Genomic DNA, 20,016 nt, shown 5'->3' on the forward strand with positions numbered 1-20,016 from the left:
GAAATACCAATAGTGATATATCGGATAAGAAACATCGAGAAGAGAGTGAGTGCACTTTGTAAATGGCGATTGTGAGAGACGGACGCGCAGCTAATAAAAAAGAGTTACATTAAATCACCGGGTTTGTGTTTTTATACCTATGCAGTTCACTCACGCACCGATATTGGTCACTACGATTCCCGGGTTAGACGGCCTACAATTTCAGAAGTGGGATACGATCAATCGCCGCCAGTGAAAAATAGCGAAAATTTTTATTATCTCGTCCGTCGAAGACGCCATCGCTGAAAAAAAAACATGTCGGACTTGGTCGGCACGGAGGAGTTCTCGGCCGCCCAGCTGCGCGAATGGCTGGAGTCCCTCAATCTACCAAAAGGTGGAAGCAAAGCTGCCATGGCAGCGAGACTTAACGAAATACCAGTAGAGCTGCGGGGACAGGGACCACCGGCAGCCGAAACATGCGAGAACGAGAGGGAAGATGAGGCGGCCGCAGATCAAGACTCGACGAAGAGCGAACGCAAAGAGAAGAACGAAAAAGCACCGCAAGCGCCTGGGCACAACAACAACCATGGCGAATATCGAGCAGAGGTTGAAATGTTAAAACTGCAAATCGAGCTGCTGAAGCTGCAGAGCGAGAGGGAGAAGGAAGGGAGAGGAGAGAACACAACACCAGCCGCCAGCAATGACGCTGGCGTCATGTTGCTAAATGCCGCCAAAGACATGTTGCCAACATATCATGGCAACATTTCTGGAAACAACGATGACGTCACAACTTGGATCGCGCAGTTTAAGGCCGTCGCAAAAGTGAACAAACTGAAGGATGAGAAGCTACTAATGCTGCTAATGTCGAAGCTTAAGGACAAAGCATTGGTGTGGCTGCATTCGAGTCCGGAGCACATGTCGCTGCCAATCGATCAATTGTTGAACGTCATGGAAGACACTTTCCATCCCAAGGAAAGCAAACTGTTGCTCCGTCGCAAGTTCGAGTCCCGTTCATGGGCACGTGGCGAGGAGTTCTCGATGTACTTCAACGCCAAAGTGTCGCTGGCATCCCGCATAGTCATTGACGACGAGGAGTTTATTGACGGAGTCATCGAAGGTATCCCAGATGTAGGCCTGCGTAGGCAAGCCCACATGCAGTGCTTTGGCGCTCCATATCAACTACTCAAGGCGTTCGAGAAGATCATGCTGCCAAAGAAGTACGGTTCAACTGAAGGGGCAAACACTGGAGCCTCGCCAACACCCATTCGCTGCTACAACTGCAACTCTTTGGGCCACGTGGCAGGGGAGTGCCGCAAGCCCAAGCGCGAAAGAGGAGCGTGCTACGGATGCGGCAGCATGAGTCACCAGGTGTCACACTGTGACGAAAAGAAGTACAAGAGTGCCTCATCGACTCAGGGAGCCCAATAAGTTTTATGAAGTTATCGTGTCTAGAGCACCAGTCGGAAAATAACCTAAATAAAGTGGAAGAGCGCTCACGATTAAGTTCGAACGAAATCAAAGAAGATGATTTAAGTTTATATAAGTTTAACAAAGACAAGAAAAACAGAGAAATTGAATTTATTTTGAATAAAAATGCGGATTACGCTTATGTTGGACTAAATAATAGCAAACTTAACATCTTTGGTAAAATACCCAGTTTTGTAATTATTAACAAAAATCGAATCAACTTTGAATTACTAGTAGTGGCAGACGAGTCGATGGGCTATGAGGCTGTGTTAGGTAGGGATTTTATGAATTTATGCAAATTTAAAATTGTAAGTGACATTTGCAAGGAGAAGGAGAGTGAGACAAAAAACGAGTGTGAAATAAAAAATGAGTGTTTAGAAAAAAATGAGTGTTTAGAAGAAAATGAGTGTTTAGGAGAAAATGAGTGTTTAGAAGAAAATGAGTGTTTAGGAGAAAATGAGTGTTTAGAAGAAAATGAGTGTTTAGGAGAAAATGAGTGTTTAGAAAAAAATGAGTGGAAAATAGAGAATGAGTGTTTAGGAGAATACGAATGTGAAGTTAAAGATGAGGGTGATAAAGAGAATAAGCATGAAGTAGAAAGTGGAGGCAAGGTAGAAAATGAGTGTTCTGCAATGGTTGAGTGTCTGGAAGACAGCGATACCTGCGAGAGCGTAAAAACCAATTTCAACGAACTACCAAGCCAGTATCCAGACAAAGAAAACGACTGGGAGTTGAAAGTAGGGACAGATTGTAGCCAAGAACTCGCAGGACGACTTAAATACATGTTTAGGACAGCGTATGTAAACGCAGAAAGACCAAACTTACCACAAACCAAGTGGGAAATGAAGTTGAATTTCGAACACGAAAAACCGTTTCATTGCCCACCTAGAAGACTGTCGTATAGCGAAAAAGCCCAAGTACAGAAAATGATAGACGAATACACAGAAAAAGGTTACATCAGAACCAGTGAGTCAGAATACGTTTCGCCTATAGTACTGGTAAAAAAGAATTCGGGAGAGTTGAGACTGTGCGTCGATTATCGCACACTTAATAAAGGTATGATAAAGGACAATTACCCAACACCTCTGATAGACGACCTACTAGATAAACTGTCAGGGAAAAGACTTTTCACCAAGTTAGACCTGAAGAATGGATACTTCCACGTATTTATGCATAAAGATTCAGTTAAATACACATCGTTCACGACCCCCATGGGACAATACGAATGGTTGAGGATGCCGTTCGGGTTACGAAATGCATCGGCGGTGTTTCAAAGATTCACAAACAACATTTTTGCAGATATGGTAAAGGAAGACAAAGTTATAATATACATGGACGATATTATGGTAGCAACAAAAGATAGTGATAGTCACATGGAAATTTTACAAGAAGTGATGAGACGATTGGTAGAGAATAAACTTGAATTAAGGATTGATAAATGCGAATTCTTACAGTCAGAAGTTAAGTACCTGGGCTATTCCATATCGGGTAACGGAATTAAACCAGATACGAAGGGATTACAGGCAGTAAAAGGGTTCCCAGTCCCCACGAAAACGAACGAAGTGCAGAGTTTCTTAGGGTTATGTTCTTACTTTAGACGGTTCGTAAAAGATTTTTCTACGAAAGCTAAGCCCCTTTATGATTTGGTCAAAAAAGACAGGAAGTTTGAATTCGGTATCGTAGAACTAGAATGTTTCGAACAACTCAAAAGTAATTTGTTGGAAGCACCGATCTTGGCACTTTACAATCCCAGAGATCCGACAGAATTACATTGCGATGCAAGTTCGTTAGGTTTCGGGTCAATTCTAATGCAGAAGAAGGGTGATGGCAGAATGCACCCGGTGTTTTATTTCTCCAAGCGGACAACAATTACCGAAGCAAAATACCACAGCTTTGAACTGGAGACACTAGCGATAATTTATGCACTACAACGGTTTAGAGTATACGTGCAAGGCATACCCTTCAAAATAGTGACAGACTGCAACGCGCTAACTATGACTCTAAACAAAAAAGAACTCAATCCACGCATTGCCCGCTGGGCGTTAGAGTTACAAAATTATGACTACAAGTTAGAACACAGGTCAGGAAGTAGAATGCAACACGTAGATGCGCTAAGCAGAGCCGTTCAGATACTCACGGTAGACACAAACACCTTTGAAGAAAATTTAATTATATGCCAAAACAGAGATAACAAACTGATGGAGCTGAGAGAAACGTTACAGAAATCAGAACACAAACATTATGAGATGAGAAACGGAATAATATACAGGAAAAAAGATAACAATACTATCCTATTCTGCGTACCCGAGGAAATGGAAGGCCACGTACTCTATAAGTACCACGATGAACTAGGGCACGTCGGTATAGACAAGATGACCGACGCTATATCGAAAAGCTACTGGATCTCAAACGTAAGGTATAAAGCCAAGCGACACATTGAAAACTGTCTAAAATGCATAGCGTACTCAGCAAAACACGGAAAAGAGGAAGGGTTTTTACACAACATACCAAAAGGGTCAGGACCATTCGAGGTAGTACATATCGACCATTTCGGGCCAGTCGACAAAGGCAGGGCCAACAAACATGTTTTAGTAGTAATAGACGCGTTCACCAAATTCGTAAGACTTTATACGACCAAAACCACTAGCACAAAGGAAGCAGTAATTGCAATGAAAGATTATTTCCGAGCTTACAGTAGACCCAGATGCATTGTGTCAGACAGAGGAAGCTGTTTCACGTCAAAAGAGTTTGAAGAATTCTTAGAACAGAGCAATGTTAAACACGTAAAGATAGCAACAGGGTCGCCACAGGCCAACGGGCAGGTAGAAAGGGTGAACAGAAGTTTGGGACCCATGATTGCAAAGCTTGTTGACCCGGAAAAAGGATTACATTGGGATATGGTAGTGGAAACAGTAGAACACGCGATGAACAACACAATTCAAAGAACAATTAATGAACACCCGAGCAGAATGTTGTTTGGGGTCGTACAAAAAGGAAAGGTTTCAGATTTACTAAAAGATCATCAAGACGAACTAACCGAACAGCGGGCAACAAGGGATATAGAAAAGATTAGAGCAGTAGCAGGCACTCATCAGGAAAAAATACAGTCTTATAACAAACAAGCAACAAATTCAAAGCGAAGGGAGCCACACGTGTACGTAGATAATGATCTAGTTATGGTGAGAAATTTCGACACTCATACAGGGGTGTCTAAAAAGCTTATCCCGAAGTTCAAAGGACCTTATAAGATATCAAAGGTGTTAAAAAATGATAGGTATTTGCTAGAAGATGTAGAGGGGTTTCAACAATCAAGGATCCCGTATAAAGGAGTTTGGGCGGTGGCAAATATGAAGCCGTGGATTGAAAATGGTAATAATGCAAATGTCACAGGGAATCAAAATGAAGAAAATGATTGTAACACGTAAACTTAGAATATTAAGAGTAAACCACACCCAACTGTAATAAATCAACCTATCTAGAAACTAAATTAAATGTAAGGAGTTCAGGAGCACTCCGGTCAGGATGGCCGAATTGTAGCAAGGTAAGAATTAGTGAGGCATTCAACTAGTATTTAAAATAGCATACAGCGCGCATTGGTATTTACCGCACCATCGATACACTCGGTGGGAAATACCAATAGTGAGATATCGGATAAGAAACATCGAGAAGAGAGTGAGTGCACTTTGTAAATGGCGATTGTGAGAGACGGACGCGCAGCTAATAAAAAAGAGTTACATTAAATCACCGGGTTTGTGTTTTTATAACTATGCAGTTCACTCACGCACCGATATTGGTCACTACGATTCCCGGGTTAGACGGCCTACAACATGTAGGTAGGTTTCTAAACTGTGACGAAATTCCTATTCCAACGGTCACATGGCGGTCAAGTTATCAGGAAAGTGGCGTCTTCATTGATGTTGATCGTTTGGATTTGAATTTGTATACGCGTGTGGAGGAGCATCGAACGGGCAGTGGACACATTCAACCAGGTGGCAGCGAAGTGGAGCGGCTGGCCTGCTGATAATCCTCTATCGTTTGATATGGGTTGAACATTTCAAGTGTTCCACTGGGGAGAATCCGCTTTGCACCCGGTTCCTTGTTTTGTGTTAATGCAATAGAGGTGTTTTTCCCTAGATAACATTCAATTTTGTTTCAAGTATGGCACTGCACATACACACAAGCCATGGTTCGACGATAATTTACAGATAATTTCCACTCATCATATCCTCAGAATGGATTAGTGCTTTGGGTACATTCAAGTCTTTATTACGTCGCATACAAAAGTGTTTACAGTTTCAGTTTAGCCGCATTTATGGCATAGCTGCAGGATGATCGAAATGGTGTTATATAACTAAACGGCTGGGTGCAGTGATCCATATGGATTTCTACTTCTTACGCTCTGCCTCCTCCATGGCGCGCATCATTTTGGCATCATGCTTCTCGTGATGCTCCCTTATGGCACGCTGGAGCTCCTCGCGATGACCTGCAGCGGTGTGCCTGAAAGGAGCGAGTGGAATCAATGAGCTGTGTCCCAAAGGAACGCAACGGAGTGGAGACAATGTGCTACCTTGTCCGTTTTGCTTGTTAAACTGCTTGATGAGGCGACGCTTCTTGGAGGACTCCGGAAGGCTCTGAATGTGCGCGTACAGCTGCGCCAGTGCAGTGTCCGTGTAATTGCTGTTGTTTGCCGCTGCCGTGGCGGCACGATCTACAAAAGTGTACACCGTGTTGACCGTCGAGTCGTCCGAGATGGATTCTTCAAGGGTTTGCTCCGGTGACATGGTTTTTTTGCGTTTGCGCTCAAGAAAGTACGCCCGAATATCGGTGGCTAGCTTTCCGGGAACTTCGAAGATTTCCAGACCCTGCTGAATAATGTAGGACACAATGCTGGACATCTTCTTCGCCGTATAGTGGAGCGCCTCAGGCGGCATTTGCCTGGGGCAAATCAGGTGCGGTGTAAACAAGATGGCCAAATTCTCCGCGGACATCTTGTTGCTCTCCTCACGCGCTGCCACCGAATGGAGCATTTTAATAATGTGCTGCAGTAACTTGCGATGCTCTTCGGGGAGCAGGAGGAGCAGCTGCACCGAGTTGAGAAGATGTTGTTGGCGCTCTGCGGTAGCCGCCACCTGACCCCCCATTAATGCCTGGCTAAGCGGCGCTATCTGAAGATGTGCTGGATAGTGGGCGTCTGTAAGCAAAGGCTCTGGCAGCTCGGCCAGAAAGCTCTTAAAAAGCAGTGGCACAGTCGTGAGCCGAGAATCCTGTCAGTTCCAAATCCAAGGGCTGGTCGTGCTGTATGTGCATTCGTAGCTCGTTCTGCCTGGAAACGGCTCCTGTCTTGCGAAATAGTCCCTCCTGGGTGAGATCTGCAGAATAGCATTTCCGCAGTTAGAATAATTCAATTTTCCGGACTCTCCCTGTCACTTACTCTTCTCCAGCATAAGAAACTCTTTGAGCTCCTCCAGGTGCATCAGAAAGCCTGCATCAATTTGTTGCTGCAGCGTTTCAGTGGGACTGTTGCCCGCCGACTTACTGCCTGCCCCAGCCGTGCAGCCTGTGGCAGGTCCGCGATTCTTCTTGGAGAGGCGATTCCACTTCTTTATCTTGCCCTTATCTTCGTAGACGATTTCATGGCACGGCATGTCGAACCTGCAACCCATAAATCGGTAAGCACTATATTTCGATGGGATCGCAGCGTCGCTCGTGGCAACTTACTCGTCGGTGTTTAGTTCCAGCTCGAAGGAGAGGTGCATGCGCACCAGAGACTTGTATTTTTCATAATTGCTGTTGCGAATGCGTGTCGCTAGGTCGCGGTCATTAAATTCATTGATGTTGGCGTATTCCATGTCCATTGTTATACGCAAGGGCGTATACAGGGCGACAGCAGTAGCCAAAGCAACAAAACAACAACAGCACAGCACAAACGAAAAGGACTTCCGTAGATTCGAATCCCAGCACTCACACGCTCACTTTAACAAATATTACTTTTCTAAAAGTACAATATAGAAGGTTTGTGGCCTGACAGCATATTTGTTGATAGCTTTACTGGTGGAATTTAATTGCGGAAAATTGGGCGAGACGCGCTGCAAAAATTGAAATATTGAACTGGCAGAGCTGTCACTGGCGTCCAAAGAACATTTTGTGCGAAAACGCCATGTCAATGTTAAAGAATTATAAGCTGTACACTAATGCTTCTTTATTTACAGCTGAAATTAGTTAGTAAATCTCTTAAAGAACTCGAAATTACAAATTTCGGACCAGCCGATTGAGGCGCCCATACACATGGCGCCAAAGCTGGCCGATAAACCGGCTATATACTGTGGTAGGACCGATCCCTTGGACATGTTGTGTTCTGTTCTGTTCTGTTCTCCGTGATGCAAAAAATGGAACTGAAACTGACACGCAGACCGTTATTTGGCTTGACAAATTGCCCTGCATGAGATAACCAAAGCGTCGACGCTGGCGTACAACTGGCACGCTGGCAGAGGGGGAAATACTTGAAGTTGGAGAGAGTCGTAAATCAGATTCTACAGTTTCCCTTTAGAACGGCGGCGGAGGCAGAGGTGTGGAAAGCGCGCTTTAACGTAAGCAAAAGTCCCCAAAAAGCAATCGGAATCTGAAACAGCTAATTAAATGACTGCTGATATGCCACCGCCACCTCCACTCACCCCCAATACACACACCCCGCCTATTGTTATAAGAACAATCAAGTGCCTCTATAACAATCCGTTCGCTGCCAGTCGGCTATCTGGAGCTACTGATTATACTTTTGCGCGGAAGTTGGGCACTTTATGTTTCATCTTGCTACGCTACGAAAATGGTATTTATTACACACAGATTGAATCAGTATCGGATCACCGCAAAATTATATATCTGCTATAGGAAACATCAGCCAGAACTATAATTTGTACTGGATCGTGCTTTAATATCACTATACGCTCATACATAAGTACCAAATATAGATAGTTGGGTATGTTGCGTGGGGAGCCCAACATCCATTTTGAAAGATACAGATTTATTGGTCATCTGACTTTAGGAGCACATGCATGCAGGATACTTCCAATTCTAGAAATCCAATATATCTATGTGGAATTCCACTTACAAGAGTATTTCATTTTCGGCGTAAGGCTTCATTTCCGGGTCATTTTTCTATTTATTGCATCGTGTGAAAGTAGATAATAGCATTACCTACCAAAATAATTGAATGGGCGTAAATCGCCTGGAGAGCATCTAATCTGGCTCTTAACACACATCATCGTACTCATCACGCCGAAAACACATGTAGGTAGGTTTCTAAACTGTGACAAAATTCCTATTCCAACCGTCACATGGCGGTCAAGTTATCAGGAAAGTGGCGTCCTCATTGATGTTGATCGTTTGGATTTGAATTTGTATACGCGTGTGGAGGAGCATCGAACGGGCAGTGGACACATTCAACCAGGTGGCAGCGAAGTGGAGCGGCTGGCCTGCTGATAATCGTCTATCGTTTGATATGGGTTGAACATTTCAAGTGTTCCACTGGGGAGAATCCGCTTTGCACCCGGTTCCTTGTTTTGTGTTAATGCAATAGAGGTGTTTTTCCCTAGATAACATTCTATTTTGTTTCAAGTATGGCACTGCACATACACACAAGCCATGGTTCGACGATAATTTACAGATAATTTCCACTCATCATATCCTCAGAATGGATTAGTGCTTTGGGTACATTCAAGTCTTTATTACGTCGCATACAAAAGTGTTTACAGTTTCAGTTTAGCCGCATTTATGGCATAGCTGCAGGATGATCGAAATGGTGTTATATAACGAAACGGCTGGGTGCAGTGATCCATATGGATTTCTACTTCTTACGCTCTGCCTCCTCCATGGCGCGCATCATTTTGGCATCATGCTTCTCGTGATGCTCCCTTATGGCACGCTGGAGCTCCTCGCGATGACCTGCAGCGGTGTGCCTGAAAGGAGCGAGTGAAATCAATGAGCTGTGTCCCAAAGGAACGCAACGGAGTGGAGACAATGTGCTACCTTGTCCGTTTTGCTTGTTAAACTGCTTGATGAGGCGACGCTTCTTGGAGGACTCCGGAAGGCTCTGAATGTGCGCGTACAGCTGCGCCAGTGCAGTGTCCGTGTAATTGCTGTTGTTTGCCGCTGCCGTGGCGGCACGATCTACAAAAGTGTACACCGTGTTGACCGTCGAGTCGTCCGAGATGGATTCTTCAAGGGTTTGCTCCGGTGACATGGTTTTTTTGCGTTTGCGCTCAAGAAAGTACGCCCGAATATCGGTGGCTAGCTTTCCGGGAACTTCGAAGATTTCCCGACCCTGCTGAATCATGTAGGACACAATGCTGGACATCTTCTTCGCCGTATAGTGGAGCGCCTCAGGCGGCATTTGCCTGGGGCAAATCAGGTGCGGTGTAAACAAGATGGCCAAATTCTCCGCGGACATCTTGTTGCTCTCCTCACGCGCTGCCACCGAATGGAGCATTTTAATAATGTGCTGCAGTAGCTCGCGATGCTCTTCGGGGAGCAGGAGAAGGAGCAGCTGCACCGAGTTGAGAAGATGTTGTTGGCGCTCTGCGGTAGCCGCCACCTGACCCCCCATTAATGCCTGGCTAAGCGGCGCTATCTGAAGATGTGCTGGATAGTGGGCGTCTGTAAGCAAAAGCTCTGGCAGCTCGGCCAGAAAGCTCTTAAAAACAGTGGCACAGTCGTGAGCCGAGAATCCTGTCAGTTCCAAATCCAAGGGCTGGTCGTGCTGTATGTGCATTCGTAGCTCGTTCTGCCTGGAAACGGCTCCTGTCTTTCGAAATAGTCCCTCCTGGGTGAGATCTGCAGAATAGCATTTCCGCATTTAGAATAATTCAATTTTCCGGACTCTCCCTGTCACTTACTCTTCTCCAGCATAAGAAACTCTTTGAGCTCCTCCAGGTGCATCAGAAAGCCTGCATCAATTTGTTGCTGCAGCGTTTCAGTGGGACTTTTGCCCGCCGACTTACTGCCTGCCCCAGCCGTGCAGCCTGTGGCAGGTCCGCGATTCTTCTTGGAGAGGCGATTCCACTTCTTTATCTTGCCCTTATCTTCGTAGACGATTTCATGGCACGGCATGTCGAACCTGCAACCAATAAATCGGTAAGCACTATATTTCGATGGGATGGCAGCGTAGCTCGTGGCAACTTACTCGTCGGTGTTTAGTTCCAGCTCGAAGGAGAGGTGCATGCGCACCAGAGACTTGTATTTTTCATAATTGCTGTTGCGCATGCGTGTCGCTAGATCGCGGTCATTAAATTCATTGATGTTGGCGTATTCCATGTCCATTGTTATACGCAAGGGCGTATACAGGGCGACAGCAGTAGCCAAAGCAACAAAACAACAACAGCACAGCACATACGAAAAGGACTTCCGTAGATTCGAATCCCAGCACTCCCACGCTCACTTTAACAAATATTACTTTTCTAAAAGTTCAATATAGAAGGTTTGTGGCCTGACAGCATATTTGTTGATAGCTTTGCTGGTGGAATTTAATTGCGGAAAATTGGGCGAGACGCGCTGCAAAAATTGAAATATTGAACTGGCAGAGCTGTCACTGGCGTCCAAAGAACATTTTGTGCGAAAACGCCATGTCAATGTTAAAGAATTATAAGCTGTACACTAATGCTTCTTTATTTACAGCTGAAATTAGTTAGTAAATCTCTTAAAGAACTCGAAATTACAAATTTCGGACCAGCCGATTGAGGCGCCCATACACATGGCGCCAAAGCTGGCCGATAAATCGGCTATATACTGTGGTAGGACCGATCCCTTGGACATGTTGTGTTCTGTTCTGTTCTCCGTGATGCAATAAATGGAACAAACTGACACGCAGACCGTTATTTGGCTTGACAAATTGCCCTGCATGAGATAACCAAAGCGTCGACGCTGGCGTACAACTGGCACGCTGGCAGAGGGGGAAATACTTGAAGTTGGAGAGAGTTGTAAATCAGATTCTACAGTTTCCCTTTAGAACGGCGGCGGAGGCAGAGGTGTGGAAAGCGCGCTTTAACGTAAGCAAAAGTCCCCAAAAAGCAATCGGAATCTGAAACAGCTAATTAAATGACTGCTGATATGCCACCGCCACCTCCACCCACCCCCAATACACACACCCCGCCTATTGTTATAAGAACAATCAAGTGCCTCTATAACAATCCGTTCGCTGCCAGTCGGCTATCTGAAGCTACTGATTATACTTTTGCGCGGAAGTTAGGCACTTTATGTTTCATCTTGCTACGCTACGAAAATGGTATTTATTACACACAGATTGAATCAGTATCGGATCACCGCAAAATTATATATCTGCTATAGGAAACATCAGCCAGAACTATAATTTGTACTGGATCGTGCTTTAATATCACTATACGCTCATACATAAGTACCAAATATAGATGGTTGGGTATGTTGCGTGGGGAGCCCAACATCCATTTTGAAAGATACAGATTTATTGGTCATCTGACTTTAGGAGCACATGCATGCAGGATACTTCCAATTCTATAAATCCAATATATCTATGTGGAATTCCACTTACAAGAGTATTTCATTTTCGGCGTAAGGCTTCATTTCCGGGTCATTTTTCTATTTATTGCATCGTGTGAAAGTAGATAATAGCATTACCTACCAAAATAATTGAATGGGCGTAAATCGCCTGGAGAGCATCTAATCTGGCTCTTAACACACATCATCGTACTCATCACGCCGAAAACACATGTAGGTAGGTTTCTAAACTGTGACAAAATTCCTATTCCAACCGTCACATGGCGGTCAAGTTATCAGGAAAGTGGCGTCCTCATTGATGTTGATCGTTTGGATTTGAATTTGTATACGCGTGTGGAGGAGCATCGAACGGGCAGTGGACACATTCAACCAGCAGCATCCACACAGCCATCACCACGACCAACTGCAAATACGCACCATGACGCCGCAGCCATATCGGACTCCGAATCCGATATGGACTGTGAAGCAATTGACGACGAGGATGACGACGAATGGACCGACCACGATCCATTCGACGATCTGGAGGGTCTGGGCCAAGTGTGGAGGGCCCAAATCGACAGCGCACGCGAAAGCATGCGTTCGGGCGGCGCCTATTGATGTGCCCAATCGGCGATTCAGAGACAGCCACTGCAACAAAGAAAAACAGTCAATACACGACAATACGAAAAACTGCCAAAACACACGAAATCCACACGTACCTGCCAATACACAGACAGAGCTGCCCCTCCAACAGCTGCCTCGCCACCAACACTGACAATTTCCTGCCAAATGGGCGGAAAAGGAGGCCTCTTTTGATGACCTGCCACCACACCATCACAATGACGTCACGCCATTTCAAACATACAGCTGCCATTCCAACGACGACGCAGATGCTGGCGCCTGTTGCCGCTCCACTGGGTCACACCCGTCTCTCATGCCAATTATGTGAGGGCGGGATGGCCTGGTGTTGAGCCGCCGGACGCCAGCAAATCCTGCAAACGAAGAAGGAGAATCAGGAGATTGCTGCCAATAAATACATATACTCACCTGCAAACGTCTCTCACGCCAACACCAACCAGACAAGGGTCGCCAGCAACAGCATCCAAACGCCGACAAGTACCTGCAAATAAACACAAATTAAAATCACACGCCAAAGCAAACACCTCCTCAACTGGGTGGCCGGACCAGCAGCCACTCAAAACGCCATTACAAACCGACGATGAACGTGGCCGAGGAGGCCAGGCCAATCCAACTGACAGCGCATCCTGGGTGGCCGGACCAGCAGCCACTCGGATGCGGCCAACAATTAAAATCGACAACGTATCCTGGTGGCCGGACCAGTTCGCCTCTTGGATGCGGCCAATAAAACAATTCGTTGGCATCACACACCGATGTCAATGCCACTCCATCCCACGATCGCATCTCGGGTGGCCGGACCAGTGCCACTTGGTCTGCTGCACCAAACCAACAGACAGATGCAACGTGGGCGGCCGGACCAGAGCCGCTTGCCATCAACAGCACCATCATTGCCCACGATGCACGCCAATACTCACATCCAGCCAATAAACAACACACAGGGGGACAACAGAGCCGGCCGGTATACAGCGTAATGTTCGCATTGCGTTTGTTATGCCGGCCGGTGCTTCGTTGTAGTTGTCCTCCTGTTAGAAATAAAATAAATATAATTAATATGTTTATATGTTGTAAATGTATGTCAATTATCGTTTATTTTACCTTGTCTGCATCAATGTTCTTGTTGTAGATGTCAATCCTGTTGTTTCCGTAGTTTTTGCATGTCCGTAGATAGTTTGTCCATAGTTTTAGTTACTTGCCTGTGATATTAGGAATAAGTTTTTGTAAATTAATGTAGTTTTTTCTGTAGTTAATTGTAAATTTTCGTAGTTTTCTATTTAGTTTTACCTTCTTACTCTTCTTCCCAACCTATTTGCCATTCCCATAATTTCCCTTGGCACGTGGTATTACCAAAATACCACGCAAATACCAGACTTTGACCGATAACACACAAAAAAGCCAATTCAAATTTAAAATGCATTTATCAATACCCAGTGTGTTATCGGTCGCAACTTCGGCCAATCCCACACCCACCCCACCCATCCGTCTCTCATGCCAATTATGTGAGGGCGGGATGGCCTGGTGTTGAGCCGCCGGACGCCAGCAAATCCTGCAAACGAAGAAGGAGAATCAGGAGAGAGGCTGCCAATAAACACAAATACTCACCTGCAAACGTCTCTCACGCCAACACCAACCAGACAAGGGTCGCCAGCAACAACATCCAAATCGACGACAGGCACCTGCAAATAAAGACAAATTAAAATCACACGCTAAAACGAACACCTCCTCATCTGGGTGGCCGGACCAGCAGCCACTCAAAAATCACAACTTAAACCGACGACGAACGTGGCCGAAGAGGCCAGGCCAATCCAACTGACAGCGCATCCTGGGTGGCCGGACCAGCAGCCACTCGGATGCGGCCAACAATTAAAATCGACAACGTATCCTGGTGGCCGGACCAGTTCGCCACTTGGATGCGGCCACTAAAACAATTCGTTGGCATCACACACCGATGTCAATGCCACTCCATCCCACGATCGCATCTCGGGTGGCCGGACCAGTGCCACTCGGTCTGCTGCACCAAACCAACAGACAGATGCAACGTGGGCGGCCGGACCAGAGCCGCTTGCCATCAACAACAACACCATTGCCCACGATGCACGCCAATACTCACAACCAGCCAGCCAATAAACAACACACAGGGGGACAGCAGAGCCGGCCGGTATACAGCGTAATGTTCGCATTGCGTTTGTTATGCCGGCCGGTGCTTCGTTGTAGTTGTCCTCCTGTTAGAAATAAAATAAATATAATTAATATGTTTATATGTTGTAAATGTATGTCAATTATCGTTTATTTTACCTTGTCTGCATCAATGTTCTTGTTGTAGATGTCAATCCTGTTGTTTCTGTAGTTTTTGCATGTCCGTAGATAGTTTGTCCATAGTTTTAGTACTTGCCTGTGATATTAGGAATAAGTTTTTGTAAATTAATGTAGTTTTTTCTGTAGTTAATGGTACATTTTTCGTAGTTTCTGATTAGTTTTACCTTTTTCCGTCCTCTTCTTCCCAACCTATCTGCCATTCCCATAATTCCCCTTGACACGTGGCATTACTAAAAATACCACTCAAATACTAGACTTTGACCGATAACACACCAAAAAAGCCAATTCAAATTCAAATTGCATTTATCAATGCCCAGTGTGTTATCGGCCGCCAACTTCGGCAATTACGCCCAGCCATTTCCTCACCCACGCCCCCCCCCCCACCCATTTAAAACGGTACCAAAGACCAAATGAGGCTGAGCAGGAACAAAATATACACTGCCAACCATCGCCACTCTGCCAAATGCCCCAACAAAGCCATTTCAACCGCCCACATGATGCTATGCGGTCGACTCTTCGGAGCGTCTCGCGCCCGGATCGTAAGATCCGGAAGTTTACAGTATCCGGGCGGTTATACGGGAGCAGGCATTTATCCCCCTTCCCATCCCATCCCCTTACAACAGAGCAGCCACTACAAACAGCACAAACATAAGACACTAGCCCTTAATCAACAGCAACGCGAAACACGCAGCCTCTAAAACAAACGGCCACTACAATTTTCCATTGCCTACTTATCGGTGCTGCTGCCCTCGGACCACTTTCATCTCACTCAATATTGTGGTGAGTGAAAGTGGAACCGGGGGTGAGAGCACCGGTAAGTGACGATCGGCGATCGGGTCTTTCGAGTTGAGGGGAGAGTGTGAGAGTTGGCGGACATGTGAGAGTTCCACCATGAACCTCGTCCGCCACTCTCATCTCGTCCACCCGCTTGAGAGGTTGTGATCGTCGGACGCATATTAATTGAACCATCGCCGACGCCATTAAAATAAAGTGACATTGCAAGTTTGTTTGTTCGTTGCCATCATCGTTGCCCGTGTCGTTTGTCGTTTTGACTGTTTGTCGTTTATCGTTTGCCGTGTCATTTGTGCTCTGGTGCCAAAAAAATAAAGACAGTGAAGGCCAGACGACGCCAAGCCAAGCCAGGCAGCAGCCATTTTGTGTCGCCCCCCCCCCTCACCATTCGCCGCTGTACATGACCATTCCAAACGCGGAAAAGTGCTCCTCGCCAATCCACCACGCCCCAGCCCTTCCTTCACCCCACCCACTACTATCTCCGACAAGCTTTAGTTCCTGTGCTCTTCTCGCCAATTAAACAAAAACCAACAATACCACTAACAAGCCATTACAAACATCACAAACATCACAAACTAAAAGAGAAAAGAGCTCTTCTCGCCAATTAAAAATCAACACCACTAACAAGCCATTACAAACATCACAAACATCACAAACTAAAAGAGCATGCAAATAAAATACAATCAAAATCAGCCAAAACAGAAATAAACTAACTTACCAAATTCAACGCAAACCTCTAAATAAATTAATTTAGCCTGCAAATAAAATGTAGCTAAAATTAGCCAAAGGAAAAGCGCAAATAGACTTACTTACCAAACTCAACGCAAACCTCCCAATGGACCAATCGAACCTGTAGATAGAAAATAATTAAAATCAGTCAAAACAAAGGTTAAAAATCCAATAAATATAACAACACAAATTACCTAACCTACAAAACATAAACCTGAAAATAAAATAATATTAAAATCAGCCAGGAGTTTCATATCATCCACAGAAAGAAGCATATGCGCCGCCGTTCTTCTTAGAGTTGCATCGGTTGGATTCGGCCAGGAAAAGAGGGACGAGGCGATGCCGCGCTTGCGTTGCCGATGCTTGGAGGTCTCCCTGTCGTCCATACCTCCGTTTCGCACCGGATGAGGGGTCCAGGAGCGGCGTTACAAAATTGTTATGCCTAAGTCAAAAAAAAAAGAAAACACAAGCCAATCTTAACTTTGTTTACAAAAGCCAGTAATCGATAACTGTATAGTATTTTTCTGTATCTTTTTTATCAATGTTACCGTAATGTTAAAAAAATAACTAAATGTTAAAAAATTTTTAAATGTTTCCATAAATAATGTTATATGTTGCCAATAGTAATAAGAACATTAATAAAGAAAGCTTCAGGTCACTCTAAAGTGCCCTGAGCCAGTCAAACCATTAAATACTAGGGAAACAATACTTGAAAGAATCAGGGGCCAACCATTGGGTATACAAAGAATTATAGTGCCAGACCACAGAGGGGATGAAGAGGAAGGCGTCCTCCAGCCGAATGGTTAAGACTTGATCCAATGGTACAGCAAAAATCCAGAAAGTATAAACCTACAAATAAAACTAATTAAAAGCAGCCAAAACATAACTTAAACCGCTTACCAAATCACCTCCAAGCAAACCAATCAAAACCTGCAAATAAAATACAATCAAAATCAGCCAAAACAGAAATAAACTCGCTTACCAAATTCAACGCACACCTTCAAATAAACCATTTGAACCTGCAAATAAAATACAATTAAAATCAGTCAAAACACAAATTAATTTACTTACCACGCTAGCTTCCAAACAAACCAATCAAAACTTGCAAATAAAATACAATCAAAATCAGCCAAAACATAAATAGACTCGCTTACCAAATACAACGCAAACCTCCGAATATAACCAATTGAACCTGCAAATAGAATACATTTAATAATCAGCCAAAACACAAATTAATTCACTTACTACGATAGCCTCCAAACAAACCAATCAAAACCTACAAATAAAATACAATCAAAATCAGCCAAAACAGAAATAAACTAACTTACCAAATTCAACGCAAACCTCTAAATAAACCAATTGAACCTGCAAATAGAATACATTTAATAATCAGCCAAAACACAAATTAATTCACTTACTACGATAGCTTCCAAACAAACCAATCAAAACCTGCAAATAAAATACAATCAAAATCAGCCAAAACAGAAATAAACTAACTTACCAAATTCAACGCAAACCTCTAAATAAATTAATTTAGCCTGCAAATAAAATGTAGCTAACATTAGCCAAAGGAAAAGCGCAAATAGACTTACTTACCAAACTCAACGCAAACCTCCCAATGGACCAATCGAACCTGTAAATAGAAAATAATTAAAATCAGTCAAAACAAAGGTTAAAAATCCAATAAATATAACAACACAAATTACCTAACTGGATTCCTGACACTTGATCACCAAACCTACAAAACATAAACCTGAAAATAAAATAATATTAAAATCAGCCAGGAGTTTCATATCATCCACAGAAAGAAGCATATGCGCCGCCGTTCTTCTTAGAGTTGCATCGGTTGGATTCGGCCAGGAAAAGAGGGACGAGGCGATGCCGCGCTTGCGTTGCCGATGCTTGGAGGTCTCCCTGTCGTCCATACCTCCGTTTCGCACCGGATGAGGGGTCCAGGAGCGTCGTTACAAAATTTTTATGCTGTAAGATATGAATATTAGTTTATAAGATTTGAATATTAGTTTAAGATTTACTCATCGATAGTATTATAAGAAATACCAATGTACTCGATATATCGATACTTGTCCTCGACAAGTATCGATATACCAACACACATTCATTCGAATACGCCGATCAAGAAAGAATAACAATAATAAAACCGTGCTATTAAAAGTTTACATATCAGGTCATTGATAGTTGGGGTAGTAGGTGCAACGCCAGAAGATGTTGATTTGATATTGCAAACAGAACAGATGCGAGACAAGGAAGTAGTTAGGATTCGAAAAATGCTAGGGGATGGAATTGAAGTAGATTTTGAAATGATAGATGGTATTGTTTACAAGAGGAGTTGTGAAAACAAACTATGTTTCTATGTACCAATGTGTATGGAAGAGCAGTTAATAAGGCGGTCACACGAAAAACTAGGACATCTGGCCGCAGAGAAGTGCGTGAGTGACCTTTTGAGGACCTACTGGTTTCCGTCAATGAGAAGTAAAGTGGCAAGGTTCATCAGAAACTGTCTACCGTGTATACTACACTCGATGCCTAAAACAATCCATAACAGTACGCTCCATAGTATCCCAAAGTCGTGTGTTCCTTTTCATACCCTACATGTTGATCATTTGGGTCCGTTGCCGAGTATTAGATCTAAGCGAAAACACCTCCTTGTGGTAATAGATGCATTCACTAAGTTTGTCAAATTGTTCCCGGTTAATAGTACCAGCACGCGGGAAGCGAAGGATGCCTTAAGTAAATATTTTGATTTCTATAGTCGCCCTACTAGGATAATATCAGATCGTGGGACCTGTTTCACCTCGTTAGAGTTTTCTAGTTTTCTGCAGGAGAGAGAGATAGAGCACATTAAGGTAGCTACAGGTGCACCGCAGGCGAATGGCCAAGTGGAGCGGGTGAATCGTGTTCTTACTCCTATGTTAGGAAAACTGTCAGAGCCCCTTGAGCAAGTCGATTGGTATAGGTTGATGATCAAGGTAGAGCACGACATTAATAACTCCGTTAACAGCAGTACGAAAAAGACACCTAGCACATTGTTATTTGGAATACCCCAGAAAGGACCCGTTGTAGATGAATTAACCGAATACCTAGAGGAGAAGTTAGCGTCAGAACTTAGAGAGTTGGAAACTATAAGAGAAATAGCAAGTGAGAACATACGATTGTCGCAGAAAAGAAATGAGAAGATGTATGCCCATAAACATAGAGCCCCATTAAAGTATGAACCTTGTCCTCGACAAGTATCGATATGCCAACACACATTCATTCGAATACGCCGATCAAGAAAGAAGAACATATAATAAAACCGTGCTATTAAAAGTTTACAATGCCTAAGTCAAAAAAAAAGAAAACACAAGCCAATCTTAACTTTGTTTACAAAAGCCAGTAATCGATAACTGTATATTTTTTTTCTGTATCTTTTTTATCAATGTTACCGTAATGTTAAAAAAATACCTAAATGTTAAAAAAATTGTAAATGTTTCCATAAATAATGTTATATGTTGCCAATAGTAATAAGAACATTAATAAAGAAAGCTTCAGGTCACTCTAAAGTGCCCTGAGCCAGTCAAACCATTAAATACTAGGGAA

The 20,016-nt window shown here is 44.0% G+C and overlaps 3 protein-coding genes across 4 annotated transcripts; all 3 read right to left on the minus strand.

Moving 5' to 3' along the window:
* Nucleotides 1-5,683: 5,683 nt before the first annotated feature.
* Nucleotides 5,684-9,356, minus strand: LOC117190576 (rho GTPase-activating protein 19-like). Of its 2 annotated transcripts, XM_033395633.1 has the most exons (3): nucleotides 8,807-9,356; nucleotides 6,014-6,259; nucleotides 5,684-5,943 (listed from the first exon to the last, which is right to left on the minus strand). In XM_033395633.1, exons 1-3 carry the CDS (start codon nucleotides 8,880-8,882, stop codon nucleotides 5,900-5,902), a joined length of 366 nt encoding a protein of 121 aa, XP_033251524.1. In that variant the 5' UTR covers nucleotides 8,883-9,356; the 3' UTR covers nucleotides 5,684-5,899. The 2 variants fall into 2 exon arrangements, with proteins under 2 accessions (XP_033251524.1, XP_033251523.1); XM_033395632.1 differs by lacking the exon at nucleotides 8,807-9,356 and having other exon boundaries at nucleotides 6,014-6,606.
* LOC117190577 lies at nucleotides 6,654-7,480 on the minus strand. The gene is made up of 3 exons (XM_033395634.1): nucleotides 7,165-7,480; nucleotides 6,878-7,098; nucleotides 6,654-6,815 (listed from the first exon to the last, which is right to left on the minus strand). Exons 1-3 carry the CDS (start codon nucleotides 7,299-7,301, stop codon nucleotides 6,676-6,678), a joined length of 498 nt encoding a protein of 165 aa, XP_033251525.1. The 5' UTR covers nucleotides 7,302-7,480; the 3' UTR covers nucleotides 6,654-6,675.
* On the minus strand, nucleotides 9,146-11,250 carry LOC117191726 (rho GTPase-activating protein 19-like). The gene is made up of 5 exons (XM_033396513.1): nucleotides 11,154-11,250; nucleotides 10,622-10,871; nucleotides 10,335-10,555; nucleotides 9,469-10,272; nucleotides 9,146-9,398 (listed from the first exon to the last, which is right to left on the minus strand). Exons 1-5 carry the CDS (start codon nucleotides 11,248-11,250, stop codon nucleotides 9,355-9,357), a joined length of 1,416 nt encoding a protein of 471 aa, XP_033252404.1. The 3' UTR covers nucleotides 9,146-9,354.
* Between the last annotated feature and the right edge of the window lie 8,766 nt (nucleotides 11,251-20,016).

Source organism: Drosophila miranda (assembly GCF_003369915.1).
Source record: "Drosophila miranda strain MSH22 chromosome Y unlocalized genomic scaffold, D.miranda_PacBio2.1 Contig_Y1_pilon, whole genome shotgun sequence".
Classification (NCBI taxonomy): domain Eukaryota; kingdom Metazoa; phylum Arthropoda; class Insecta; order Diptera; family Drosophilidae; genus Drosophila; species Drosophila miranda.

Coding starts and splice junctions, on each gene's coding strand:
- LOC117190577 (XM_033395634.1), bottom strand. CDS start 7,301: ATGGACATGGAATACGCCAACATCAATGAATTTAATGACCGCGACCTA. Junction 7,099..7,164: donor CTGGAACTAAACACCGACGA/GTAAGTTGCCAC, acceptor TATGGGTTGCAG/GTTCGACATGCCGTGCCATG. Junction 6,816..6,877: donor GTTTCTTATGCTGGAGAAGA/GTAAGTGACAGG, acceptor GCTATTCTGCAG/ATCTCACCCAGGAGGGACTA.
- LOC117191726 (XM_033396513.1), bottom strand. CDS start 11,250: ATGTCCAAGGGATCGGTCCTACCACAGTATATAGCCGATTTATCGGCC. Junction 10,556..10,621: donor CTGGAACTAAACACCGACGA/GTAAGTTGCCAC, acceptor TATTGGTTGCAG/GTTCGACATGCCGTGCCATG. Junction 9,399..9,468: donor TAACAAGCAAAACGGACAAG/GTAGCACATTGT, acceptor CGCTCCTTTCAG/GCACACCGCTGCAGGTCATC.
- LOC117190576 (XM_033395632.1), bottom strand. CDS start 6,587: ATGGGGGGTCAGGTGGCGGCTACCGCAGAGCGCCAACAACATCTTCTC. Junction 5,944..6,013: donor TAACAAGCAAAACGGACAAG/GTAGCACATTGT, acceptor CGCTCCTTTCAG/GCACACCGCTGCAGGTCATC.